Source organism: Tauraco erythrolophus, chromosome 2, assembly GCF_009769465.1.
Source record: "Tauraco erythrolophus isolate bTauEry1 chromosome 2, bTauEry1.pri, whole genome shotgun sequence".
NCBI classification, from domain to species: Eukaryota; Metazoa; Chordata; class Aves; order Musophagiformes; family Musophagidae; genus Tauraco; species Tauraco erythrolophus.
In genome coordinates, this window is record NC_141466.1 from 113,625,607 (window position 1) to 113,653,472 (window position 27,866).

Below are 27,866 nucleotides of genomic sequence, written 5' to 3' on the forward strand. Positions count from 1 at the left end.
TTTTCTTGTTTCTGATGCCTAGTGCCACAGGATTAATCATTGCAGTATAGTTATTTGTTTCCTCTGCTTTTTCCTGACTGTACTTTGTTAAAGGTGGGGAGGACTTGGCATACAGAAGATGAGGAACTGGAAGGAGATGGCTTACAGACACAATCCTGTTAAAAAGCAAGAGTATGCTCTTGCTTCTGAAAATATGTTCCTCCTTCTCAGCCTTTATTTGTTGGTGATTCTCCTTGGGTTTGACCTCTGAAGTCCTTACTGAGCCGTGCCTTGCCTTTGTGCTTGTATTGTGTGACTTCCAGTTGGGTTTGAGAGTTGCCTGCAGAGAATGTGCAAGATCATTGAAAACAGCAAGACAGCTGCTTGCAGGCTTGTGTTTGCTGCAGAGGGGCCTGTATTTCGGGAAGGTGCTGGGATAAACGGCTTGTTATAATAGCCCGTCCTTTGTCGGTGCTGTGTAGGAGCAAGGTGCTGATGCTTCTAAGCTAACAAACTACTTGCACGGTACCTAGGTGGTTATAACTGCTGTGCAGAGGGAAGTGGGGGTGATAGCATGGAAGTCAGAAGGATATCTGCAGCTGTCTTTTATAGCCAGGGCAATTGGTCCTCTTTGCTTGTTGATATATTTAGCAATGGGGGGTTGAGCGTGCGTTGTGCGATGTATGATTTCTATTTGTGATTGCATTAGCTTCCCTGAAATTTTGTTGGAAGATTTATTTTTCTTAATGCACATTTAACGTATAATAACTGTCATTTCTAGATAAATCCTTCAGCTGGTTTTGAGTGAAAGGAAAATACGGTTTTAATATCGTTGGTTAGAAAGAATCCATGTTAAGAGTGGATGGTTTTGTGTGTGTTGTCTGAGTGTACACTGATCTGTACTGCATTACCTTTTTTGCCCTTCTTGGCAGGGAGGGAATGAACTTTTCACATTCAAGCTTTCATGTGCTTCTAATACTTGCGACTACAAAAGCACTTAGTAGTGGTAACCTTTGAACGGTCTCACTTCAGCTAGGACAGTACTGTGTTGTCGCCTGGTTTCTTTGCTTGCCTCTGAATTGCAGGGACTGCCTGCAAATGCTTTGAGTGAGATCCAGGTGGAAATTTCCAGTCTGAAGATGTGGGGGTGAAAAAACCACCTCCAGTTGACAGAGTACATTTCCTTACCTGACAGGCAGCTTTCAAGTGTAAAAGTGCATTATACGATGTTAAAACCAGCCCTAGGGATTAAACTTTGGCGAGATTCAGGAGTAAGCCTTCTTACAGATCTGGAGCATATGTATAGGTCTTGTAAAGATAATCACAGAATAGTGACCTGGGTAGGCTTGATTTTTTTATTTTTACAGCTAACCCATTAAGCGCGATTTCGTTGCTAACACTTGACTGTCCTTCTAACAACCCCACTTAAAGCATGTAATGTATAATACGTCCTGGATACAGAGGTTGTTCCTGATTTTGATCACTGATTAACAGCTGTTGAACAAATATTCCAGTAGCTGGGGTTTACCCTGCATTTGCATAATAATGTGTTTCTGAAATTCAGCTGTAGTAATCCATGCGTCTCCTGTGTGATTGCAGCGAAATTGTGTACTTATCCAGAAACTTCTCTGTAGCAGTCCATACCTCTCCTGTGTGACTGATATAGCAGGCATCTTTGAGATAGGCTTTTTGTTTCCCGAGAAGGTAACTGGATCCAATGGCTTGTGGTTTGCAGCTGGGTGTAATACCATGTGTATTGTTGACTTGGGATCACTTGTACCACTTCAGTGTTTATAGCTGTAGTGCCTATGTGAGTGTTGACAGGTTATTTTCTAAAAATGAATTGTGCCTGTGTACCTTCCTAGCAAATAACTTAAATATGTGGCTTTAGTAGTGCTCTGTACCTACTGCAGCCAGAAGTTTTTTTCTCCGTATCATCACAGAGAACATTGTATGGGAAAGGCTGAACCTTAGGCAGCATCTTGTGCCCACTGCATGCCTTCATCTTCTGTGTCAGAAAAGGTGGAAGGACATGCAACCAAGCCATCTCTGGAGCTGTGACCCTCTGTGCTTTAGAGATATGTGAGACGAGTGAAATAGGTGAAAATCTCCCCTGCAAATGGTTTTGGCACCCTGGCCACTCCTGATTTTCTTTTATGTGAAGCACAGTGATGTAGGAGAGTCGGTGTCCTGAGCCTGAGCTTGGTTCTAGGCTGAGTTGGTGGAACTTGTTCTTCTCAGGCATGCCCTGTCCTGCATCCTACAGTGCCCCGTTCGTATTTGAAGACACTGAAATTGCACAAACTGCTATGAATCTGAGACAAGGTGCCTCTTGAACAGGAAGGGGAACTGAGACAAAGAATTTAGCACTGTAGTGCAGTACTTTGCAAATGCTGTGGTAGGTAGGTGTTCTGAGCATACTGAAGTTTCCAGTGAAAAGCAGCAGAGTGAGCTACAAGTTGGGGACTGAGCAGACTACCTTTGGGGGACAAACAAAGCTTACTCGATGTGGGGGTGAAGAAATTTCACTACGTAAAATGAGCAGGCATAGCTCCAGGGCAGGAATGGGATGTGACAGTTGTCAGTGCACTTCATCCTTGCCGTCAGGCACTGAGAGAATGTTCCAGGGCCTGATAATAATCAAAGGTCAAATGCTAATGCATTTAATCCTTTTTAAAAATCTGGAGGGAATCAAGACCACCTTTGCAGTGCTGCTGACGTTTACCTGTCTCTGCTTCCCCTGGTCAACAGTAACTTGAACATTTGTGTGGAGTCCTGGAATGCTATCCTAACTCATGAAGAGTCACGAGGAGAGTTCTCGCTTTGCCTGGCAAGGTCAGCTAACTAGCTGTCATTCAAGCTGACCTGTGTGCTATCTGAGCTGCAAACAAGTTCCCATGGTGGCTGGTTGCCAAAGCGGAAAGCTCCCTTCAGGAGCAGGGAAGTGATCCTGCCCCTGTACTCGGCACTGGTGAGGCCGCACCTGGAATATTGTGTCCAGTTTTGGGCCCCTCGCTTTAAGAGAGATATTGAGCTCCTGGAGCGAGTCCAAAGAAGGGCAACTAAACTGGTCAAGGGGCTGGAAAATAAAACTTATGAGGAGCGGCTGAGGGAGTTGGGGCTGTTTAGCCTGGAGAAGAGGAGGCTGAGGGGAGACCTGATTACGGCCTATAAATACTTGAGAAAAGATGGTGGGGAGGTAGGGGAAGGGCTCTTTACATTAGTGATGGGAGATAGAACAAGAGGAAATGGGCATAAGCTTAGTCAGGGGAGATTCAGGTTGGATGTTAGGAAGTATTTCTTCTCTGAAAGGGTTGTCAGCCACTGGAATAGGCTGCCCAGGGAAGTGGTTGAGTCCCCATCCCTGGATGTGTTTAAGAATAGGGTGGATGAGCTACTTGAGGATATGGTTTAATGGGGATTAGGGATGGTTGGACTCGATGATCTCTAAGGTCTTTTCCAACCTAGAAATCTATGAATCTATGAAAGGGATTGTCTGGGACATGCCACTGGCTCTTAGGTGACTTGAAACTGTTTGCAAACTTATTCCTTGACCTCTTGCTTCCCCCTCCCCCCCTTTTTTTTCTTTCATCTTTCAGCACTGAAAGAGATCAGTCATGGCGGGTGATGCCATCATGGTCGTGAAAGGCTTGACAAAGCTTAGTAAAGCAGTCCTAGAAACTCAAGCAGGACAGCTTCGGCAGATGCTTTTTGGGGGCGATGCAGTTACCATTGCAAGGAGTCTCCAGGCCACTGCTGAAGAACAGTTCAGTTCTGTCTTGGGGAAAATGCAGGTAAGCAAAGCTCTTTGTGCACAGTCTAGTCTGATGTTTTGCTTTTCCTCCAGGTATTTTTTGGCTTTGTTGTGACAGTGGCTAGGAACTTGCATTGTGAACTAGAAACTAGTTCTGAAGTGCTGGATTGATAATACAGATGTTGCAATACTCTACAGATATCCTGGAGAACTCCCAGTGTGCAGTAGGTACTTGGATGGAAACAGGAGGGGAATGTTACTACAGTGTTTCTGTTTCCATTACTGAGTGTTTAAGACATGCTGAAAATGAAAAGTGCTTTGCTGCCTCATCTTGTCAGAGATCAAGCTCTTGCTAAGATGGACCAGCAGCTTTGTTATTTAGAATCTCCTTCAAACTTCAGTCATTGATTTACCTCTCCTTTGACTAAGTCAATGAGTTTTTAGGGTCAATTGGATTTATCTCAATGCTTCTTCCGTTCTTTACAGAATTGGTGCATGAGATATTTTTCAGGATGGCTCAGGGTCAGGTGTTTGCATGTTCATCACTTCCAGCCCAGGCTGGATTTTCAGATCTGATTTTCAAATGAGGCACATAAGGAAAGCCAGGCATGCTCTCTTCTGTAGTTATTTAACTATCTATTTATTTATTTTTTTTTTAAAGTAGCAGCTTCTGTTACCAGACAATGGGGATGGATTTATAAGAGTTTCACATTTGCAGTGTTGCCATCTCTTGAAAAGGAGGAAAAGAACTTCTCTAAATCAAAACCTAGCACCCTTTCTAAAGACAGCGTAGCTCACATTGTGATTTTGAAGCAGAAACCAGTGAGTGAGGTTTTGATGTTTTTTATGCAATAAGCTTAAACTATCATGGCAGTTTCCTCTAGCTTCAGTCCTAGAATCTGGGCCTGTGTTTCCTTAGTTCTATGTAAGCTTGCAATAGAAATACCCTAAGTGTGTGTTTTTTTTAATGGAGATAGTGCTTTGTCTGGCCTTTGTCCTCCTTTTGCATCCAAGAAGAGAGGGAGATATGATGTTCTCCTGTTTCTGTGCACGTTTCTCTGCACAAGAGGCCCCACAAACACACCTGCAGAACACTCGCCCTGTGTTGTAAATGAGTTGCATGAGAAGCTGCTGCCAAAGCTCGGTAAGAAATATGCAGTCTGAAGCTATAACACTCCTCTGTTTTGAAGAGGAGAAAGCTTTTATGTTAAGTGACTATACTTCACTTCTTGATCTGTGGCAGGGTTTTGGCTGTCTGACACGCTGCTTAAAACTTAAGTATGGAAGTCAGTATTGTGTCCACAGTCTTCATCTGTAAGCAGATTTCTCCTCTCCCCCCTGCTGTGATGTTGAGGTTCGGAATAGCATGAAACCTGCTGAATAACAGGAAAGACCATGTTCTGTTTTTTCTGTAAGGAGGGGAAATGTAATTAGTGTTTAGGAAAGAGCCTAAAATGTGCTGCCTGCTTGCTTGACCACAGCAGGATTTAAAATCCTGTTGATTGGCTGTAATAGTCATCACTTCTTCTGTAGTATTGTTGCTGCTGAGAATGGGTGACTAGAATATGTCCAGTAGCAATCAAATAGGAGATAATTCTCTGCTGTTGACTCCCCCTCCCCATCAAAAAGTGGTGGAAAATATCTAGACTTAGTGGGGCAGCTCTTGCAGGCCAGGACAGAATAGAAAGACTGTCAGGAGAAGCTGGCCTTGAATGTTGCTGTGCCTGACGCTGCTGTACTTGCTTCAAGCACAGAATTTTATTTACTTTGGGATGACAACAAACCCTACCATAGCTTAGTGGTTGAATACTGAAATTTGTTTTCCAGCTGGTAATAGAAGCTCAGCCTTCCATGGCCATGATTTTGCCTATAAGTAGGTACCTGGTATTGCTTCAGGTAGCTTTGGGCTTGAAAGTGTTGATGTTGCATGATTAGGGACAGCATGGGAGGAGAGATCAGGATAGGGATATGTTGTGGTTTAATCTAGCTGGCAACTAAAAGCCACACAGCTGCTCATTCACCTTCCCCCACCCCTGGGGAATGGAGAAGAGAATTGAAGGGGAAAAGGGAAGGAGACTTGTGGGTTGAGATAAGAACAATGTAATAAATTAAAAGTATGAATGATAAAATAATAATCATATATGAAGTATATATGTGTATATATAATAATAATAATATTTACAAACAAGTGATGCACAGTGTAGTTGTTCACCACCTGGTGACCAGACCAATGCCTGTCCTGTCCTGGCAAATGATCCTGAAACAGGTAAGTCCCAATACTGCAATCCCAGATGATTGAGAGGCTTGAAAAGAGAGCAAGAGAATGGCAAGAGACTGAGAGTCTGAGAGAAGCACCATATCTATATACTGGGCATGACATTGCATGATATGGAATACTCCATTGACCAATTTTGCCCTCAATCCTAAGTCTTAAGTTCAAATTGTAAGGGGAGTTGTGAACCCTTTGTCCCAGCCATGTTCCCCTCCAGCCTGTTGTGTTCCTGCACACTGACAAAAGATGGGAAGCTGAAAAGTCCTCAATGTCTTAGCACCAACTATAAATACCAGTGCACTATCAACATTCTTCTCATAACAAATCCCAGACTAAAACCAAAACACAGAGCTCTTCTAGCTGTTAAAAAGAAAAACTAACTCTGTCCCAGCCAAAACCAGGACAGGGTAAGAACTACTGAGTATTATAAGGTTTAGCTTTATTGTTATCCCTCCTAAGTATATCTTATGTGATATTGTAGCTCCCATCACCTGTTGTTTCTGAGCAGTGTATTGCTTCTAGTGAACTCCACAATTAGTGACCCTTCCTGGCAGTGTATGCAGAATAAGGCGTCTCCAGTTACGAGTATTTGAGAAGCTGTTAATGAATTTGTCCCATTAGTGGGGCTGAGAGACTGCTAGTGCCTCTGAGTGTCCTCAGTCTCTTCTTTTTTCCTGTCTCTTCCTGTAAATGTCTGTAGTGCCAGAGTCTCCACAAATTCCTTATTGTGGAGACCGGACAGCCTAGCTGTATGCCCATCTCTGAGGACCACTGGGTAGGCAGCAGGTTTTAAGTGCTTTTCTAAAATTATTTCTATTATTGTTTGCAGGAACTAGGTAAACAGCAGGAGAACTTAACTGATCTCAGTGAGGATTTTGGGAAGAACTATGACCTCTCAGCCCGAGAACCATCAGATGCTCAAATGGACTTCTCCACTGCCCCTGGCAAGCCCCACGAACACAGCAGTGAAGGCCCTGCTTACTCTTACACTACAAATGGACCTTTTAGAAGTGTTGGTGAGACTGGAGATTCTGATATGGGTCAGAAGCCTTTCCCTCCCAAAATGGATGCAAGGTTATTTGGAGGCTTTAGGGACCCTGGAAATCCTTTTGCTGCTGCCTTTGGACAAAACAGGGCTTTTCACCAAGACCATTCCTCTGTTAGTGGATTAACAGCTGAAGATATTGATAAAGCCAGACAGGCCAAAACTGGTTCAGAGCAGAAACCCTACAAACAGATGGTATGTTTTTTTAAATTAAAGATTCTCAGTACTATGGTATCTATACTGGATTGTCTTTACTCACCCTCTCCTGCGTTTCTCTCATTTCCTCCTCTTCCACTATTCCCTTTTGTGGAGGCAAAAGAGAGAAGTGTCAGTAGTCTTTTAACTCTGATCTGTGATACTTACTTGGTCAATAGCTTTTCAAACTCTCCCTTCACACCTGCTCCCTCCATATCAGATGTTCGAGTATGAGAATATGTTTAAAAAGCTTCAGTTTTACATTAACAGGAGCTCTCCTTTCATTCACTAGACTCTAAGGATTCAGTGTGTGTGTTGATGCATGTTACAGTAACGAACGGTCTGTATTTCACCCCAGGTTTTGGGGTGAAATGTTGAGTAGGTGAGGACAGCTGTAGGATACAAAAGTTTCAAGACTGACCTGAGAGTCTGTCTTCTCCTTGAAGGGCCCTGTGGCCTTTATTTAGCTAGTTGTTTTGCTATTGCTATGAAGAGTGAATTGGACCTAAGCTCCTCCTTGTGAAGGCTGTGGCTTCCTGTACTGGGTATTGCAGTCCTTCTAGAGGTGGAAGGAACACTGCCCTGAGCGTTAGCAGATTGGAGAGTTGCATAGCTCACAATTGTTGCTTGAGGGCTTCATGCCCTTGCGTGAGACAGTGCAGAAAGGCTGCAGTGGAATTCACATTGGAAGTACTTGCCGTCTGCTCTGACCTTCTGCCTCCTTCCCCAAACCCAGTATCCGATGCTACTGTGGGTTCACTCACTCAGGATATTGCTTTGGTGAAACTGGAAAGTTTCTGCTGCTCCAGCTGTTGTGCGTGGGGAATTATCTATGGTACTGTGAATGTAATAACTTTCCATGAGTTTTAATTCCTTATGTAGAAGGGATTTTGAATTGGCATTGCGCTGCTTCTCCAAGTTCAAATTATAAGGGCTGCTGAGGTGAAAGTAAAAATGGGATTTCTAAACATTGTTGTCAGCTTTTCTATCTTTCCCAACCTCTTGTCCACGCCTCTGCTTAATATATGTTTCAGTTCCTGGTGTGTCTGTTCTGCAGTGTGTACGCTTAAAAATCTTGCAACATATATAAGGCTTGATGTTCAAGAAAAGCTTTCAAAGTTGCACTCTGGATTTACAGGTACCTGACCATATGCCCAGTTCACTTGTGGATTTCTCTTTGTTTTCGTTTCCCCCTCTCTCTCCCTGCAGCTCAGTGAGCAGTCCCGGGAGAGGAAAGTTCCTGTCACAAGGATCGGACGGCTCGCCAACTTTGGAGGTCGGTTTGCACACCCACGTTTGCAAAGTCACTATGCTTATACATACTGACTAATGACTGGCTGTGATGGTGCTCATGCTGAAGCATTATTTCGTTCTATTTTATCGTTAAGCTTGCTAATAGGAAAGTGCTTTCCCACAAACAGCCAGTTAGCTCAGAGCTTGATTTGGGCTTTTTAATTACAATTATGGATCTTGGCCTTTAGTCAGAATGAAGTTATACTTTGAATCCTGCCTCCTGTCACTCTTACTGTATCTAACTGCTACTGTCATAGTACGGCACAGAAAAAAGCTGCTCACCTAAAGAGACCTTTCAGATGCATTCAGCAAGTACCTGTAAACAAGAACTACAGAGTTGGCATGGGTTTTCATTTGTCTTAAGATGGCAGCCTGAGATATGCCTGGAGCTTAGTTTTTTGTATACCTGTTCTGAAATGGAAAAAAAAAGTCATTAGTAGAACTGCACATCTTCATGGGCTGTGCCCTTTAAACGAGAGGGAGAGAGTGAGGTGCAAGTTGTTGTCTAGTCTGTACAAATACCCTGGTCCTGCACATGTGATTTCACTTTGAGGAAACTCTCCTTCTAGTCCTTACAGTATGCTGTTACTGTCAAGCATGGACAGCTGGAGCAGCTGTTATTTTAAATAATTTTTTCCCAAACTTATCCTTGCTATTTCTCTGAACAGTTAAATATAAAACATATCCTTTTGGTATTGATTTTTTGAGGGTTGGGAGATAATACTCAAGGTTTGATTTACTTAGCCATTGCTTATAAACTGTTTTCTTTCAGGAAGGATGTAAAGAGCGAGCTTGTGAGATCAAACTAGCTGAAGCCTATGTGAATTTTATTTGCAGAATGGGACTTACTATGCTAAAAAGCAGCTAAATATCTTCAGTAGTATTAACAGATAGTGCTTATCTAATGTCTTATATCCAAAGCCATCAAAGGACTTAGTTCCCTTTTTTCTCAAGGATATGCTATCACAGTATTGCAGGTGGAAAAGATGATCACAGCTAGTCTTACTTAGCTACTCATTAGAGGAGTAGTCCCTTTTTTTTTTTGACCGTAGTATTTTGAAAAGATAGTAGCCTATCTAGGTTGTGAACAGTCTCTCCCAAGAAGCATGTTAGGCCCTTGTGGCTCTTGTGATTCTCTTCCACAAAATTTGATAGAGAAGCACATGTGCAAAGTAGACATCCTTGTGCTATGGATCCCAGATGAAAGAAAAATAGCCTGTCAAATGTAATTCACATCAACTATTATATAAAAAACACAATCATTCTTCCTCTGTGTGTCTCTTTGTCAGAGTAATATGCACACTAGGAGGAGCTGGGGGCAGGCACTGATTCTGTGCAGTGCAGAAATAAACAGCAAGTGAGTTCTGTGATAACATAAGGTCTTAATGCTGGTCAGATCTCTTTAACCCTGTAGTTCATTGCAGGTACTCTGGATTTTCAGCATGCTTAGTATTCCTTAAAGGGAGGCAGGATTTATGATCTGCTTTTTGGAGTAACAAGACATCACTAAAACTCACTTGACTGACGTGTTTTTAAGCTGTAGTAGCATACAGGCCTCCATTCTAATCTAGCCTTGATTTTTACGGAAAGTGTCACAGCACTTTTAGCTGTCCTCTTCCGAATTTATCTGTGGCTGCTTGCTGACAGCTGGTGGATGTCAAGTGGCAGACGACCAAATTTTCTGTGAACTTTGAGTTCCAGGGCTGTTGCTGTGTGCTCCAGCTCTTGGCACCCAAGGCTGTTGCATGAGGAAAGGCTGACTCATGCTTCAAGGGGAAGTGTAAGTAACTACCTGTCTCTTCCTAACCTCAGGTTAAAAAACAAAATGAAAAAACCCCACCAAACCAAAACCCATAAGGGAGAGTAAGAAAGATTGTTTATAAGCAGCATCCCCAGTCATACCTGTGTGTCATCTATTTTTTTTTCGGTCTTGCCCCTCACTTCTGGTTTTCAGTTTTATATGATTGAAATTGTTGGCAAGACAGAACTCTTGCTTTCAGGCTGCTTTTGGGGAGACATTGTGTGGCAAAAACGGTGTTCAGATTCTCCAGTCTCTGCAGTCTCTTCTTGATGTTCATTGCTTATCTTTTTCTCTGACTTTTTCCTTGCAACAACAAGGAGAAATAGTACTGTCAGTACACTGGCTAACAAACAACAGATGTGGCCCGTGGGTAGGTTTTTTCCCAGTTTAAGGAATGCTTTGGTAATATTTTGGTAGGCTGGGTAATGCTTGAAGAAGGCTTCTGAGGGTGTGATGAGTCTGAAGTAGTGTGGGCAGCCCCACATGGGAAGGATTACCTGTAAGGAACACTTCTTAGTCTGGATCAAGATTCCATCATTGATATGAGCTTTTAACAGCCTCTAGAACTGCGTGGAAAGAAGGTTTCCATTTATAGTGAGGAGCAGCTCCTGCTTGCTATTTGCTCCAAGTTCAGAGTGTTTTTTCCAACCTGCACATGGCCTTGAGAGAGCCAGTGCAATTGTGAAACACCATCAGCTAATTCTAGTGTGGCTTTTCCTGACTGGCTCCTCTCCGATGAGAAACGTTCCTTTCAAATTGCTACTTTATGAAGCATTTTAAATGCTTAAACCAGGGGACGTTAGCGGATGGCAAGAGCTGTGGTGTACCATTCGCTTTTACCTATTTTTGATTCCTCTGAAGTTGTTTGTGAGCTTTGGCTTATGGTTGACTGTTTTCCTCTTGGACTGTCAGCAGGGGAAGATAGTACTTGTGTGCCTCCTAGCTACTTACTGTCCTTGCTGTCAGTCCTTTCCGGATATTATTCTCAGTAGTGGTGAAAGAGTTAACGTGTACAATTCTTAAAAATATCTGCAAGCTGAAGAGTGAGGCTGATTAAGGGAGTCTCCTGAGGTCACAGGAGAAAGTTTCCAACTGAGATGAGAATTGATTTTTGCTTTCCTAAGACCCAAACTAACTTAATGTTTTGTGTGTTGGTTTTTTTTTAAGCTTGAAATAAACTGTTTCAAAGCTCAGTGGTAGGTGAGTTGGAATTTTCTTGTACCTGCACAGTGTGTGTTCTCTCATGCATTTTTCTTGTCTTGCTTTTTCAGTGGAAGTCAGAAACAAGGTGTAGGATGATTTAGTGAGAGTCTCCAATTACATAATAGGTTTTTAGGAGCACCTGCTGCTGCTGAGGGATGATGGTTAACAACTGGAAGAAGCCTCTTTGCAGGGCATGTCAGTGTTAACCTGAGTGACCCAGGTCTGTCTGCTTCAGAGGACATTCAAATGGTCAGAATTAAATACAGGGTTGGGGCGGGGGGTGTGTGTGATTATTTCCTGCTCTACTAGTGGCCTCTTCGCATTGCCTTGAAAATAATTAAGAGCAGGAGGCTGCTCCATATCTGCAAGGGAGTGTAGCTTAGAGCAAGTAAGCTTTTTGTGCACAATTTCTTGTGTGCTTTGGGGTGCCATTTTCATTTGAAGACCTCAGGAAATCATTGTGGTAAATATAATGGTTGAGGTAGATTATTTCCCTATCTCTACACTAGTCAAACCAGCATTTGACTCTGACTTTTCTTGGTGGGATAAAACCTACTTTTTTCTTTCTTTTTTTTTTTCCACGTTAGAAGAACATCATTTTAGACTTAGAGAAGATGGAAAGATGTTGAGTAGGTCAGAAGCAGAGTTCATGTAACTTTTCCTGGGGTTCAGACAGCTGAACTCCCATGCTATTGGCATGATCCCATTCACACTTGAATTGTTCCTTTTCCTGTCTTTGTATGTTTTTTTGTCATCTGCCTGATGTTATAGGGAATATTGATCTCTCAGCTGTGGTGTCAAGACACTATGGTGGGTGATGGACAAATTAGTAACAGAAGGTAGAAATACTTGGACTGCAGTTTGCCTGGCTTCTCACCTCTTCTGGGAGCAAATAACATTTTGCTGGAAGATAATTTTCTCCAATGCTTGCACGTAATACTGAGCTAATGTTTCTCTGTAATCAGCACAGGATCCTCTACTGAACTTTTGTCCTTTATATGTATTTTTGTATGCTCCTTGCAGCAGCTGGAGTGACTGCTGGTAGCTGTATTTATAGTACTAAATATAATCCTGGACTTTTATTTATTTTATATTTTATTCCCAGAATTGGAATTGGTAAAACAGATTTTTTCTGCAGTTTTTTATTCCATGCTTGTTTTGTAGCCTGGTGGATCATCAGTTCCACCCACACAGTTCTTGATCTTTTCTTTATTTCCATTCTCCCGTCCTTTGACTTTTCTAAGCAGTTTCTGACTCACTTAATCATATTCCTGGTTTGTAAGCTTATTATTTTAATGGTAAGACCCTTTTGCAATAAAGAAAATTCAAGAAGCTTGCAGTGAAATCTAGATCTAATGTGATTGTTGCAATTTTCCCCCCCAAAAAAGAAAGCTTCCTTCTGGAAGTATCTTCTTGTTCAGTCTTAGTAAAATAGATACAGGATTGACAACTGCAGGATTCAGATTGTAATGTGAGTGACAAGTGAGTGTGGCTTTCTTCTGGTGAGCACTTAATGCTGAGAAAACTAGTGGGAATCGATGCACAACTATCTGCAGCTTGCAGCATGTTCTGTGTGGTGCTTGTGGTGTTTGACGTGACCGAAACCAGGGCACACGCTGCTCCAAGGGAGAGTCTCGCTCACCCCTGCGCTTGGCAAGCTGAGCAGAGTGATAACAGCCCATTCAGTCTCCTGTTTGTTTTGTTGTGTCAGTTGCTGAGCAAGAGGATTCTTCCTGAACCAAACTGATTCCAGATCATCTCTTGATGGGCTTGGTTTGACATGTAACGGGTGCTGGAGATGCCTGGAAAATGTCTGAAGAGGTACTCTGCTGGTATAAAACCAAGTGGCATTATCCAGGCCTGAAATAATCTCTCTGCATAAAGTACAAAATGCAGGAGTGTGACTTTCTAGAGGTGCTCAGGGATGTTATTTTCCAAGGTGCTGAACTGTGGCTGTTCAGTGATGCTGAAAATTGTCCCAAAATGATTAATCTTGAAGGAAGTACTCATCTTGCAGACAAGGAAAATGAAGGACGTCAGGAGTGACTTGTGCAAGGTCAGTAGACCAGTGACCCGGAGGAGGAGTGTGCTTTTCTACAGCTCTGCAGGTTCTTTGGAGGGATGACTTGTTCCTGGTAACAGGTGGATGGCTGGCAGTGTGTGGTGGGTTGACCTTATCTGGCAGCTAAGCCCCATGCAGCTGCTCACTCCTCGTCTCCCACAGCAGGATGGAATAGGAGGAGCAAAAGTGAGAAAACTTGGAAGCTGAGATAAAGAGTTTAATAGGTGAAGCAAAGCTCCATGTGCAAGCAAAGCAGCAAGAGGAATTCATTCATTACTGCCTGTCAGCCTGCAGATGTCCGGCCGCTTCCTGGGAAGCAGGGCCTCAGCATCTGTGCCACTTACTTGGGAAGGCAAGCACCATAACCCTAAACATCTCCCTCCTTGTTCCTCCTTTCTCTAAGCTTTTACTGCTGAGCATGACGTTATGTGGTATGGGTATCACAGAATCACAGAATGTTAGGGATTGGAAGGGACCTCAAAGGATCATCTAGTCCAATCCCTCTGCTGGAGCAGGACCACCTAGATCAGATCACACAAGAACGCCTCCAGGTGGGTTTTGAACATCTCCAGAGAAGGAGACTTCACAACCTCTCTGGGCAGCCTGTTCCAGTGTTCCACTGCTCTACCATCATCCACCCACTGGGTGATGTCCTCATAAAAGGCTATCAGGTTTGTCAAGCACGACTTCCCCTTAGTGAAGCCATGTTGATTGCCCCTAATTGACCCTCTTATCCTTGATATGCCTAGAGACAGCACCAAGGGTAAGTTGTTCCATTATCTGTCCAGGGATGGAGGTGAGGCTGACCGGTCTATAGTTACCTGGGTCTTCCTTCTTGCCCTTTTGAAGACTGGAGTGACATTTGCTTTCCTCCAGTCCTCAGGCATCTCTCCCGTTCCCCACGATTTAGCAAAGATGATGGCAAGTGGTCTGGCAATGACATCCGCCAGCTCCCTCAGCACCCGTGGGTGCATCCCATCAGGACCCATGGATTTATGGATGGCCAGGTTGCTTAACTGGTCCCTAACCAAGTCCTCATCAACCAGGGTAGACTCCTCCTCTATCCTGACTTCCTTGGGACCTCAGGGTTCTGGGGCTCATCAGGATAGCCTCCAGCAGTATAGACTGAGGCAAAGAAGGCATTCAGTGACTCTGCCGCCTTCTTATCCTCTGTCACCAGGGCACCCTCCTCATTCACCAGTGGGCCTACATTGCCTCTAGTGTTAGTTTGATCTGCAATGTATTTGAAGAAGCCCTTTCTGTTGTCCTTGACCTTTCTTGCAAGGTTTAATCCCTTCAATCGATTTGGGTCAGCTGTCCTGGCTGTGTCTCCTCCCAGCTTCCTGCCCACCCCCAGCCTGCTCATTGCAGGGGCAGAGTGGGGAAAAAGAAAAAACCTTGGCACTGTGCGAACACTGTCCAGCAACAGCTAAAACACTGGTGTGTTATCAATGTTTTTAGGCACAAATACAACACACAGCATTATACAGGCTGCTATGAAGAAAATCAACACCTATCTCAGCCAGACCCAGCGCACAGCATTATTTGTGTTCAAATAATACATGCCCAGACCACAGCTTTTCAGGTGGGTGAGTGTGTAAAAGAAGCCTGGAAAACAAATCTGGTGGCAGTTCAGGAAATAGGTGTTGTGGCTCTGAACCCTCCTGTTGTCCTTGCTTTATGAACCCTAGAGCTGTAGTCTGGTTGGTGGAATGAGGAAGGGTGAACTTTTCCGTGCTGGTTTTTGTTCTGTGAGCTGTGTGTGCTCCAAATGCTACAATGAATGAAAACTGAGTTAGTAAAGGAGAAGGTAATATGTTCCTGAAGTTCAGGGTCAGACTGATCCCTAGTACTGATGTTAGTGGATGGAATTACAGCCATGAGGAATTTCAGTCATTATTTAATTCCCTAACTTCGTAGTTGTTCTGGTAATAACTTGGTAAGAACAGAAGAATAAAGTGAGCTACAGAGAATTCTGAAAAGCGGCAGCTTTTTCTAAGCCCTGGATGTTCAGGGAGAAAGACCAAGTTTTGGCATTGTTTCAGTGAGAAATACAACTTTGAATTGTTACCTGTTTCCTAGTGACAGAGGGTTACGTATACAGCTGATTTCATTTTTTTGCAGGCTTGTCTGCTAAGAAGCAGCAAACACGCAAGGTGCACTTGGCCCTGCACAGTTCCAAGAATATTATCTACTCTTCTGTTAGCGCATTTAGAGCAGGGCTGCGTATGCCCCGAGATTCATAGATTCATAGATTTCTAGGTTGGAAAAGACCTTAGAGATTGAGTCCAACCATCCCTAATCCCCATTAAACCATATCCCTAAGCAGTTCATCCACCCTATTCTTAAACACATCCAGGGATGGGGACTCAACCACCTCCCTGGGAAGCCTATTCCAGTGGCTGACAACCCTTTCAGAGAAGAAATACTTCCTAACATCCAACCTGAATCTCTCCTGACTAAGCTTATACCCATTTCCTCTTGTTCTATCACCCATCACTAATGTAAAGAGCCCTTCCCCCACCATCTTTTCTCAAGTATTTGTAGGCTGTAATCAGGTCTCCCCTCAGCCTCCTCTTCTCCAGGCTAAACAGCCCCAACTCCCTCAGCCGCTCCTCATAAGTTTTATTTTCCAGCCCCTTGACCAGTTTAGTCACCCTTCTTTGGACTCGCTCCAGGAGCTCAATATCTCTCTTAAAGCGAGGGGCCCAAAACTGGACACAATATTCCAGGTGCGGCCTCACCAGTGCCGAGTACAGGGGCAGGATCACTTCCCTGCTCCTGCTGGTCACACTATTCTTGATACACGCCAGTATCCCATTGGCCTTTTTGGCCACCTGGGCACACTGCTGGCTCATATCAAGCCGGTGGTCAACCAAGACCCCCAGGTCCTTCTCCACCAGGCAGCTCTCCAGCCACTCTAATGTTTCCAGGTAGTCACTGGAGACTCAAAGTAGGAATGCTATATTGCATTTTCGTGTAGTGCCTTGAGCTAAATATCCTGCTGTGCACTGTGATTATAGTTCGAAGATGCTTGAAGCCTTTGTTTAAACTTCAGATCTCTAAACCTTAGCAGCTGTTTAACAGCCAACTTGTTTATGCCTGGCTTTAGTTTACCTGAAACAGTTCTTGACTGATGATTGGAGTTCATTTTCTAGCAAATTAGACAGAGTGGAGCAGTGAACAAATTCTAAGAGCACCTATTGCGAGAGAAGCTCTTTTTCTAGTCTACAAGATGGTTTAGTTCAGATGCTCAACTGTGTACATCCATGAGAAGGGAGGTGTGATGCACACTTGTTTGGAGTCTTGTCTTGCCTACAGTGAGGTAAACCACAAGCTGCTTTGGAGCATGCTAGAACTTCTCCAGCTTTATTGTGGAAGACAGAGTAGAATCTGGTTCCTGGTCTTTTGTTTGTCTTTGAAGTGGTTTGTGTCTTAATGATGGAGGGAGATTAGAAACTTCAGATACGTTTTATTCTAGGTGCAGGCGTAAATCTTAGTAGTGAACGTAGAGCTTTTAGAAGGAAGGAGATGCAACATATTTAATTTGGAACCAATTACAGCCAGCTGACTTCAGCCTAGCTCTGATAATGACCAAGCTGATTTCTGAGGAGAAGCATTACTTTGGAGGTGGTGAAAGTGGGATCAAGGCCAACAGGAGTGCTCTGTCAGTGGTATTCAGTCTAGAAAATCACATTTTGTTGATGAGATATCTATCTTTATTGACTTCCTGTCTGACTCTTGGTATTTTCTGCTCCAAATTACTGTCATGCATGAGGAATCTGATTAGAGATGTGTATCAGTATTTTAATTGATATTGTTTATGATGTATTTGAAAAGTCTCTTTGCTTCTTTCCTGTGGAGTCTAGGAGTATTTTTCTCACTTTGTTCAGCTAAAAATCTCTGAATTTCTAGTGCAAAAGTTTCTCAGTGGTCATGTATGGCTCAGCACTATTGAAGGGTCTGCACAAGTTAGTAACAGCAGACTTCCTTAGGCTTAAATTTGGCATTTCAGTGCAGCACCTCTATGACAAAACTTGCAGAAAATATGGGAAACGTAACTTTATTTTATTTTTTAATTTCAGGGCTTTTTAATCTAAGTATTATAATGTTAAAATCATGGCTTCCTGTCAAAGTTACATTTTTTCTGAATGCAGATTTCTGTATTATGCCGTATGCTCAAACATTCATGTGCAATGGAGAATGAAAAGTCACCTGACAGTTAAATGGCATGGGAGCAGCCCTGGAAGCAGTCCTTGCAAAGGCCTTGTAATGTCACTGATGCCTCCTGCGCCCCGTGCTTCACCTTATGCTGGATTCTTTGGCCCAGTGCATGTAGCCTGCAAGATTGCAGATGGAGCTGTTTCTGAAGCAGACATGCTGTGCAAGTTTGAGATTTTATTGGTAGAGGTGGGGTTGTAATGACCTGGTGGGAGAGAGGAAAAACTTAATGCAAGATGAGGTTCCTCACTTGTATACACATGTTTTGTAGCCTCGTTTCTTCCCACACACATGCACAGAATCGTAGAATGGTTTGAGTTGGAAGGGACCTCAAAGATCATCTAGTTTCAACCCCCCATTGTACTTAAGTGTCCCCTGGTTGTTTTACCTTGGAAGCTGTCCCATAGTGCCTCAAGGAGGGCTTGGGGGCTGCTTGGAAAACATGCATGCCCAGTACTGCTAGTAGTGTGGGAGTAAGGCACGGCAGGATGCACCATTGCTGAGGAGATGTGAAGAAGCACTAGCTGTTCTGGTAGGTAGCCCGTGTCATTTATCATCCAGAAAAATAAATATTTGAAATTGGGAAGGCAGTGCGACCTTTGGCAGTATGAATTACTGTGTGACTAAATTTGTCTCATTTAATCTCCTGTGGCTTTGGTCAGGTTAGTGGAGGCAGATAACACTATTTTTGTAGTCGTAGCTTACTGTGCAGCTGTGGGACAATGCCCTGGAGTTCACCGCTTGCAAGGGCGATAGTGCACAGGGACTGCTGGTGGCTGGTCTCATTGTCTTACCGTTGCTGTGCAGGGCTACTCCCCAGCATTTCTGCTTGGAATTGCAGGTTACAACACTGCTTGCATAAGGTGGACCTCAGGAAAAACATGTTTCTGTTCATCATAGTCAACGAGCACGTGGAAGTCAGACAGCTAATGACCACAGATACATCTGAATGCTTAGGCAGTAGGGTCACAGAGCCTTAAAGTCTACTGAGAGTGGCTTCATCTAAATACAGTTTTCCTTACCACTACTGTGGTGGCATGGTGGGGGGTGAAGGGGATCCTGTTCTTTCCTGAGAATTGTACTTTGAGAACCATGTTTGTGAGATTTTTTTTCTCTTCCCTTTTAAACTCCACAATTTGAGTCTACAGCAGGACCTCAGCCAGAGCACAGAGCTCTTGAGTAGTACTTCTTGACATGCTTTATAGAAGCTGGACATCTCAGACTGGCCTAGCCTATGATACCTGGCTGGCATGCTGGGCTGAGGAAGTACAGGAGAAAACTGTTGAGGGTCATACTTGAAGATGACTCCATTGCAAAAGCTGGGATGTTCTAATCAAGCTGTTTTGCTGCTATGCATTTGACCGTGTGGCTTAAGGTTAATGACAAAAAAATGCCTCTGTATGTGACTTGGAAGGTTTTTTTTTAACTTTCTGATCTGGCTCTTTTTCTTCTTATTTTAAAGGACTAGCTGTTGGTCTTGGGATTGGGGCATTGGCAGAAGTTGCAAAGAAGAGCCTTAGACCAGATGAACGCAATGGTAAGCCCTTTCTACACCCTCATTCTTTCATCATCCAGCCCTTTCTACATCCTCATAGTGTGAACCTCCATTCCAGAAGGAATACTGGAAGTGGCTGAAAACTGAACCAATTTGGAGGGGGGGAACTCTAAAAAAATCCAACCAACCTAAAAAGCTCCTAGCCAAAAAACCCCAAATCAAAACCCAACACCCCAGCAGATAAACACATGCCTTGTGTTGGGGGACAGGAGTAAGGCAGGGGTTGTGTGTCACCCAGGACACTACTTGTTAATACTTGCATCTTTGTATTGCCTGTACAACTAGGCAATGCAGAGCAGCCCAGCAGGGAAAAAGCATTCTTGGCAGAGTTGTCATTTCTCTCCATGACCTGAGGTTTTTGAGGCTGGGTGGGTTTCTTTGCTTTGATTTAAAAGCATGCATTCAGGCAAACATGGCCCATCCTGTAGAGAATCCTTGAAAGCTTTTGCTTTCAGGGCTTGTGATGTTTGACAGGTTGTTCATACCTGTTGGAAGCTGATGGTTTGCTTTGCTTTTGACAGAGGAGGAATTGCACAACTGTCGGTATTACTCTGCTTGCCAGATTATTTTCTAATTGAGCACACCTCAAAGTAAAAACAAGAGCTTGCAGAGCTATGAAATTTGAAGGAATAACATGAGCTTTGTTTTTCTTCCTTACAGCATGAGAAAGGTTTGTTTTCTTTAGAGGGCAACAGACACTTTTTCCTTGCAATAAAGTAATTACACCTTTAGACTTTTTACTTCTTGCTAGGGAGACTGTTATTTTCCCATGTAACTATAACTGGGTGCCAGAAGCCTGCTCTACAGTCTGAGTCATGCTTTGGGAAGAGTAATTTTCTTGAACAAACCTTGATTAAGGAATAAGGCAATAAGAACTGCAGACTTCGATGCTAGGCAAGAGAGTTGACCTGGCTTTTTTATTTTTAGCTGTCTGTCTTTCGTTCTTGCTTCCCTGCTTGCTGTCATGTCTGCTTAGGTAAGAGCTTGGAGCTTACACTGTAAAGAAGGGTAGTGGGACTGAGAATGGACCAAGAGCAGCAAGTATGGTGGTGAGGCAGAAGTGAAAGTCTATTTTAGTCCTCGTACTCTCTTGGAGCTTCTCAGGTCAAGGGTGCAGGAAAGTTACCATGTGACTCAGCTACAGGCTCTAGCTAGTGCTCTTGGATGTGTTTTCCACAGGATTTTACAGTGGTGGGTAAGGCTTCATGGATGAGGACTCCTCCATGGGCTTTGCTTCTGCAAAAATGCATGGCAGAGGATACGTACACAGCTTTGAGTCCAAGATCCCATTTTCTTACTGTTCTTCTGGTAGCGCCAGCCTTAGCTGTTCTTGGGGGAAATCTCTTGACATGGGCATCTCTACGTTTCTTTAAAAATACCTCTGCACCCGTTTCATGATTTCAGCTTGAGGCATTTGTGTCCAAGTTTTCTGGCTGCCAGCACCATAAGCTCGGGCTAAGACCTGTCTCTTGAGATGACATATTGTCCTGTTCTCTGGAAGCTGGGAGAGGATGTCTTTTCTCTCCTCACTGCTGCAATATTAATAGTAACTTCTTGGCACTTCAAACTTAAACAAATGGGATGTGTATATGCCCAAAGGCATGCCTAAGAATTTCACACTCCCACTGGCATCCAGGAGTGACGGGAAAGAGCCTTCTCTTGTCCAGTCAGTACAAATAAAAGTGTCTTCACACCTTTAAAATGAATCTAGAAACACTGGTCCTTCAGTCACAAAACTGCAAGCCAGAAACTCCTGAGCTACTCGTGAAACTCCTAGTAGCATGGCTTGTACTACTTCTTTCCATTACTGTAATCAAATGGAGGGACCACAAATGCCTACTCTCCTACATGTTCTAGCTACTGTGCTAGTGCTGAATCTGCCTTTTCCTGCTCAATTTTGCTAACCTTGTTTAGGATTTAGCCATAGGGCCCTTCTCTCTCTGTCTTGGATTGTCTCTTTGCATAAACAATTAACTTTTTAAGGGATTTATACTAGAACAAAAAAGTCTGGAGCAAGAGTTTGTGGATTTCTCCCTTCTCCATTGAAGCCTGATGTCCTGGACAGAAATTCTTTCTATTGCCAAATTCCTGCGAGTAGGTGCAGTTTGGTGTTTGTTTTTTGTTGTTGTGGTGTGTTTTTTTTTTTTTTTAAAAAAAAGGCTTGAGGGCCTAATGCTGCCCTCTTTAAGTTCATCTTATTTTTTAAAAAAAGAGGATGACTGTACTTGATTTCCAGTGGGAATTTTCTTGGTAGGCTGATGTAGCTAATTAAAAATAACCTCCTTGGTCACTGGTGACCTTGATGGCAGTCTCAGTATTTAGAGTGTGTATCTGAAGTGCAAGGCTGACACGGGGTGGGAATGGGAGGGTACAATAAATTTCCAGGAATAAAAATGAAAGAGTACCCAGATAAATAGTTACCATTACTAGTAAAGAGACTCTGGGTTCAAGGTCAACTTTGTAACTTATTAATGACCCATACCAGGCTGTTCTCCTAGGCACTGTGTGAATGCCAGGCTGGGCATAGCCCCGAAGAGCTAGCCACTGGCCTAGGTCTAGATGTAGAGTTGTTTTTTATGGAAAGGAATAATGCAGTCTCCTTGCGTTTTCAGTCCTAAGTGCTTAGGCTATGTTCTTGACTCTTCCCTTGCCCTAAAGTTGGTGTGGAAGATGGTCCTAAAAACAAGTACTTGCAAAGTCCAGTGGCTAGTTCTCCATTTGACAGTAGCAAAGGACGTGGAAAAGCAGTGATACAGCTGTGAGATTCACACAGATTTGGAAGGGATCACGCCAATTCTGGATCTGGAAAGGAAGATGGGGATCAAGCATTCCTGGGGCGGTCTGCCTGCTGCCTCTGCTGTGGAAGAGCTGACAGGCTCCAGGCACCATGGCTGCAGGAGCCTTCATTTCTGAGGTCTCCTTGTTGCCACAGCTTGTTTAGATGTGACTTCGATTTGCCTTTTCTTTCTCTTCTTGATGAAGCAGGTAAAAAAAAGAAAAACAACAACTTTGATCTTAAGATGGGGAGGAAATAATTTGTAACATTAAAAGGTACCTGCAGTCTTTGGGGAAAAATGTTAACTTACTGAAAATTTGCATATTTTTTCACAAACTTGTGCTGGGTTTTATCGCCACTTCCTTTCCACCTAGCCTTGGAAGCCTATGTCCATTTTCTCTCTTCCTCTTTGCTTGCCATTTACATAACTCTCCTTTTGACTATCACTTTCAAGTCTCCTTCTTTTTATGCACATTTCTAGCAAATTACATGAACAATCAACATATGATGTGCAGTTGGGCTCCCTGGTGATCAGGTAGTGGCCCTGTGGGTTTGGCTTCAAGGAGAGGCGCACCAGGAGAAGAGGATGAGGAGCACCTATATTTGGCTCTTTCGCTACTAAGACTCTTAAATTGTCAGGGTTCATTGGCTTCTGAAGGTGACTTTAATCATTAACTAACTCCTTTATGCTGCCGAGGACTCCAAGGAGGATGTTGGTGTGTGCAGGTGGTGTGAAGAAAGGTAGGACTTTGACTTGGCAGTTTCCCTAGCTCCTGTGTGTCTGTATGTCAGAGCTCATACAAGGGTTCATTTGCATCACCATTGCTAAGGACACAGAATTTTCCTGATGGGATGGTTGGCAGCCAGAGCTCTGTTAGATGGCTCCAAGCACTCCACTCTCCAGAACCAGCTTTTCAAGTGGGCGAAGCCTCATCCTTCTGCCGTAAGCAGGTCTACCTATTCAACCTCTCAGACTCCTTACATTCAGGATCCAGAGCAAAATGTGCTCTGAGGATTGATGTGTGAGATGCAAATGGTGACTTCTGGGCCCCTCCTGCTTCTCTGCATCCTGCTCTCAAGAGCAGGATAGCTGTCCTCTGTACTCCCTCCTGATGTTTTTATTCCTCTCTCCTTTTCATGTACGTTCTTTATTTGAGACAGGGATTTGGACAAATAGATGATGTCCACACACAGTGCCATCTTGCTGCTCTCCCACAAAACAGGTAAAGGAAAGGAGAGGCTGAAGGACAGGGAAAGGCAGTGCTTGGCTTCCTCTGTGCACAGCCAGTGGAGAGTTTGGTGGCATCACTTCTCTAGGGAAAGCTTTGTAAGCAAGCCAGCTTCTTGCTGGGGCTGAAGGGTGTCTGTCAGATCAGTAACATGCTAAGCACCTTGTGAAGGCTGTACCAAGTTGTGTGAGCCACCAGAGTTTGGACAGCAGCTACTTCAGTCTGACTCTTGATTCTTCTGTCCCCTGGCCAGTCTGAGCTCCCTCTGTATACCTTCCTGAGAGCTAGCTGGAGGTGGAGAGGATCTCTTGCTGCTGTAGTCACTACATGACACACTAGTAATTTCCATCTGCCCAAGATCTTCAAGGCTGTTGCAGCTGCTGAGCCTTTTTGGCCCTGCTTGTTGTATATGTGGGCTTCAGCTGTTCTGTCCTTTCTATCAATTCCTCTGAAGTGTTGAGGAGGGGAAAAAAAAAAAAGATACAGCTCCAAGATCAGCGTACCAGCTGTGGGCCCTGCAGCCTGGTTCTAAGACCTGACCTGCTTGGCTCTCCATCAGCAGGAGCTGAGCTGCGGCCCAAGAGAAGTGGTTGGCAGGTGCCTGCTGCTCCTGCTATCTCTGCTCTGCTGGGCATTGCCTGGAGAAGGAGTTTTGGGTGGCTTCTCCTAAAGGGACCACAAAATTGAGTCAGTCTCCTTCCCGCTCCCTCTTTTTTTTTAAATAAAAAGTGGAGGGGAAGTTCTTCTTATGCCACATAAACCCCACATTGCATACTTGAGGCCATGGCACTGGTCTGTCGATGTCTGCCATGATTACTTAGTGAGCCTGTCAGACATCAGGCTTTGCCCCTTCTGGGGAACAGGAATGTGTGTGTTTGAGTATGCATATTTTGAGCCTTGTTCTGTGCAAGCTGACGCTTGCATGACTGCTGATGGGAGTAAGGACAGAAGGGTTTGGCCTCCTCGCTGCATAGCTTCTATGTGCAGTCAGAACAAGCGACTAACTGCATTGAGATGTTCTACTGCTAAAGGCAGCGTCCTTCTCTCAATAGCAAGGTGCCTATAAGAACGTGGCGAAGAATGCCATGCATGTGTGAGGATGCAAGAGGAAAAAGGTTGGCTATCTTGGAACAGGAATTAATTTCCCCTCCAGCACAACTGTCCAAGAGCAGCATAGTATCACAGATGAGAGCTCCTGCTGGGCTTCTCCTGTGAGGACTATCTCCAGCCTCCCTAGATTTGACTAGCTTGATTAACCTCATCACAGATTTGCAATCTGCTGCTTTTTCAGAGTGCTATATGCAGCCATGGTGTTTTGGGGTTATGGTGTTAGGAGAGTCTGTTTTGCCTGTGCGTCATGAGACAGTAAATTTCAGTTTGACTAGAAAAGAAAGTTATTGTAGACTTGGAGATATGAAAGCTGTGTCTGCTCTCTGCAGATTTCTAGTGCACGCTCTGGATCTGTAATTGCACTGCAGTATGTGTTTGTGTATGAACATATGTGTTTTGGGCAAAAATTATTTGTACGAGAAGAGAGGTTTGGTGCTGGTGTGAATCCCTGCTTCCACCTGAAGAAGTGCCAGCACTATGCCAGTGTGCTATCAAGGCTTTTGACAATTCTCCCTTGCTGTGGCTCAACCCTACTGCTCTTCTGAGGCTATGGCTATGCTGCAGCCTATGGTGTGGGACTTGGGAGATCTTTACGTAGTGTTTTAGGCTGAACTAGCTGGTACAGTGAGTTCAAGCACCAACATCTGCCCAGGATCCTGGATGGTTTGCATAGCATCACAGACATTCATGGAGGCTGTGACTTGCTGCTGTTGGCCCTCAAGCCAGTGATGTCAAAGCTGTCACAAGACATGTACAACTTCAGTCCCTGCCCCTGGGTTGCAGTGAAGACACTGAGTGTAGTCCTAGTTTGATTGCTCTGGGGAAGGGCAAATCTCCTGTTGAATGTGGGGTAACATAATGAAGTGAGCTTGCTGAGCTTGAATAAGCTTGATAAGGGTGTTCTTTATCAATGCAGTTTGTCTCCTTGCCCTCAGGAAAGAAAGCAGTGATGGATTCTAGCCCGTTCCTGTCAGAAGCCAATGCAGAAAGAATCGTAAGAACCTTGTGCAAGGTCCGGGGAGCAGCACTGAAGCTGGGACAGATGTTAAGCATTCAAGGTAAGTGGTAGCATAGGTCCTCAGGTGTTGTCCTTAGAACTGCCAGGTGCGGCAGTTGATTTCTTGTGATACATGGTCAGCTGTCTGGAAGCAGTGTCAAGTCAATCTGGAGAGACTCAACAAGTGGCTTTCTCATGTGAGAGCAGTGATGGAGATATGTTTGTTTCAGTTCAGTCTAATCCCAGTATGAAATAACTAGATGGGTGCACTATGTACCACCAGTTTCCTGATGTCCTTATTGTCAGGCACACAAGTGAAATTGTTGAAATTAAGGTGACACTCTGAAATCTAATGCCTGTGCTAAAAGCAATTGTTGAGAAGCAGAGCTATATCCCACTCGACATGCAGGTGTCCTGCCAGCAAGGAAGAGGATGATATGAACATGATCCTGTTCTGTGTTCATCAAAAGTGGTCAAGGTTATATCCACAGCCCTCTCCTATTAATTACAGCAACCTGTTTGTGGTTTACATGCTTTGTTGGCACTGAAGCTTTGCTAGAAAGGCCAGTACAGCTGATAGTCTTATCAGGTATAAAACACTTGTTTTCATTGTGAGGAGACTTCAAACTGGTACTTACTCCATCAGGCTCTGAAGTCAGTGATCACAGGTGAAGGCATGAGTGACTTCAATGTCTGCACTGAACTGTGGGCTTACTCCTGGAGGACAGCAGGTGTGCTGAATTCAAACCTTATCTGGATCTGTCCACTTTGCCTTCCTGACCAACTTGATAGGGAAGAATCAGCTCAAAAATAGCTGTTACACTTGTCTGGAAATAGCTTTCAAGATGTCACTGAAACTGAGTCAGTGTCTGAGTGTTTGAAGTACTCGGCTTGCTTGGCTTGTGCTTCTACTTGAATTTTTGTTGGTGTTGACTGATGAGGCTGGATCTAGTATTGTATTAAATAACCTTGGGTAGCCAATAAAGCAAGACCAGCTCCCTGTTCCAGAGAGTCCTGACTGACATTTTGTCATTCTTCATTTGCTAATCACTTGTTTTAGGCGCGTGCCAGGCTGATGGCAACATTAACAAAGCTAGGTGGGAGGCAGCAGCTGCTATGTCAAAGGCTGCCACCCATATGCTGTGTTCTCACCCTCTAGAAGCTGCCAGGTGCCAGTGACTGATGGCTCACAGAGCAGATCCTGGAGGAGCCCTTGTGCTCCTTGTTTTCTGTGGCCAGTGCCTCTGGTGTGTGGGGTGAGTGAGCCATGTCTGGAAAACAACTCTGAAGTTCACTTGTCTATCATAGGTGGGGATTAATTTAAAATTCTTAAGACACTATTGAGTTGCACCTGATGTGTGCCCAGAGCCTGGTCACAGCTGCCCTAGGCTTGGATGTGAGTGAAGAGGGAATAGCTGTGAAAGGCCAGCTCTGAGCAGCAGAAATGCTCTGGATTTTTGTCACTCGCCTGCTGTCTCCTAATGTTACTGAGCTCTGGCAGGAGTGTCAAACACTTGCCGATTGACTTCACTTGAGTGTCAAGAACATAGAGGCCTTTAGCAACCTCAGTGGCGCTGCCCAGCCCTCAGTTTGACTCTAGTGACGAGTACTGCAATGCCTGGCAAGTCCACAGGCTCCTGGTAACCTTGCTGAGGGACTGTGGTGAAGTAAGTTAGACGCTTCCAACAGTGCGGAGTATCGGGTTCTTGGGCTGGCTATTCCAACAGGAGGGTTTCACACAGTTACTGTCACTTCATGGGCTTCTCTGTGGTCTGGTGAGTTTGAATTGGCTTCTGTTAAGAGGGATGTGTGCTAATTGAGCACAGGAGCTCTATCTTGTCTTGTCCAGGTGCAGCTGAGCACCTGTGAGCTAAACCACCCAGAAGTTAAAGCAGTGTCCTTAAAAAAAACCTGATGTCTGCTTCTGGGAGTCAGTGGTTTTGTTAGCAACCCCCGTCCCTGAAGGTCATGCACAGAAAGGATGCCAAGGACCCAAAATTATCCTGTGTTCTGGTGCGTGTGCTTTGGAAGATGTTGGAAAGGCAGCTGCGTTTGCTAGTTGAGAGTGCCCTGCCTTAAGTCTTGCTTCGTGCTTCGTTCCACTAAGGCCTCATCAGTTTACCACAAAGACGTATAACCTTATTCATCAGCATGTTGTAAGCCTCGTTTTGTCAGTCGCCTCCGCAGCATGACTGATTTTTAACGTTGCTGCTGAGTTTCTGTACAGTCAGTCTGGACTTGCAGGTTTCTTGGCTATTTGACGTTGCGCTAATGAACAAAGTGGTGGTCAAGCAGCCCCACTTCAGAATGCCCTCTCAGACTAAAGCTTGAAGTATCTTAACAAGTTTTTTGGATGTCAGCAATAAGCAAAATA

The 27,866-nt window shown here is 44.1% G+C and overlaps 1 protein-coding gene across 1 annotated transcript in view; it reads left to right on the forward strand.

Annotated features, from left to right (window-relative positions):
• Positions 1–3,596: 3,596 nt before the first annotated feature.
• The window catches only part of COQ8A (coenzyme Q8A), a 36,567-nt gene continuing 12,297 nt past the window's right edge, over positions 3,597–27,866 (forward strand). Inside the window, exons 1-5 of the mRNA XM_086629864.1 lie at positions 3,597–3,773; positions 6,835–7,245; positions 8,455–8,521; positions 19,288–19,362; positions 25,431–25,553. Of these exons, the coding sequence (XP_086485990.1) occupies positions 3,597–3,773; positions 6,835–7,245; positions 8,455–8,521; positions 19,288–19,362; positions 25,431–25,553 (853 nt within the window). The remainder of the gene's footprint in view (positions 3,774–6,834; positions 7,246–8,454; positions 8,522–19,287; positions 19,363–25,430; positions 25,554–27,866) is intronic.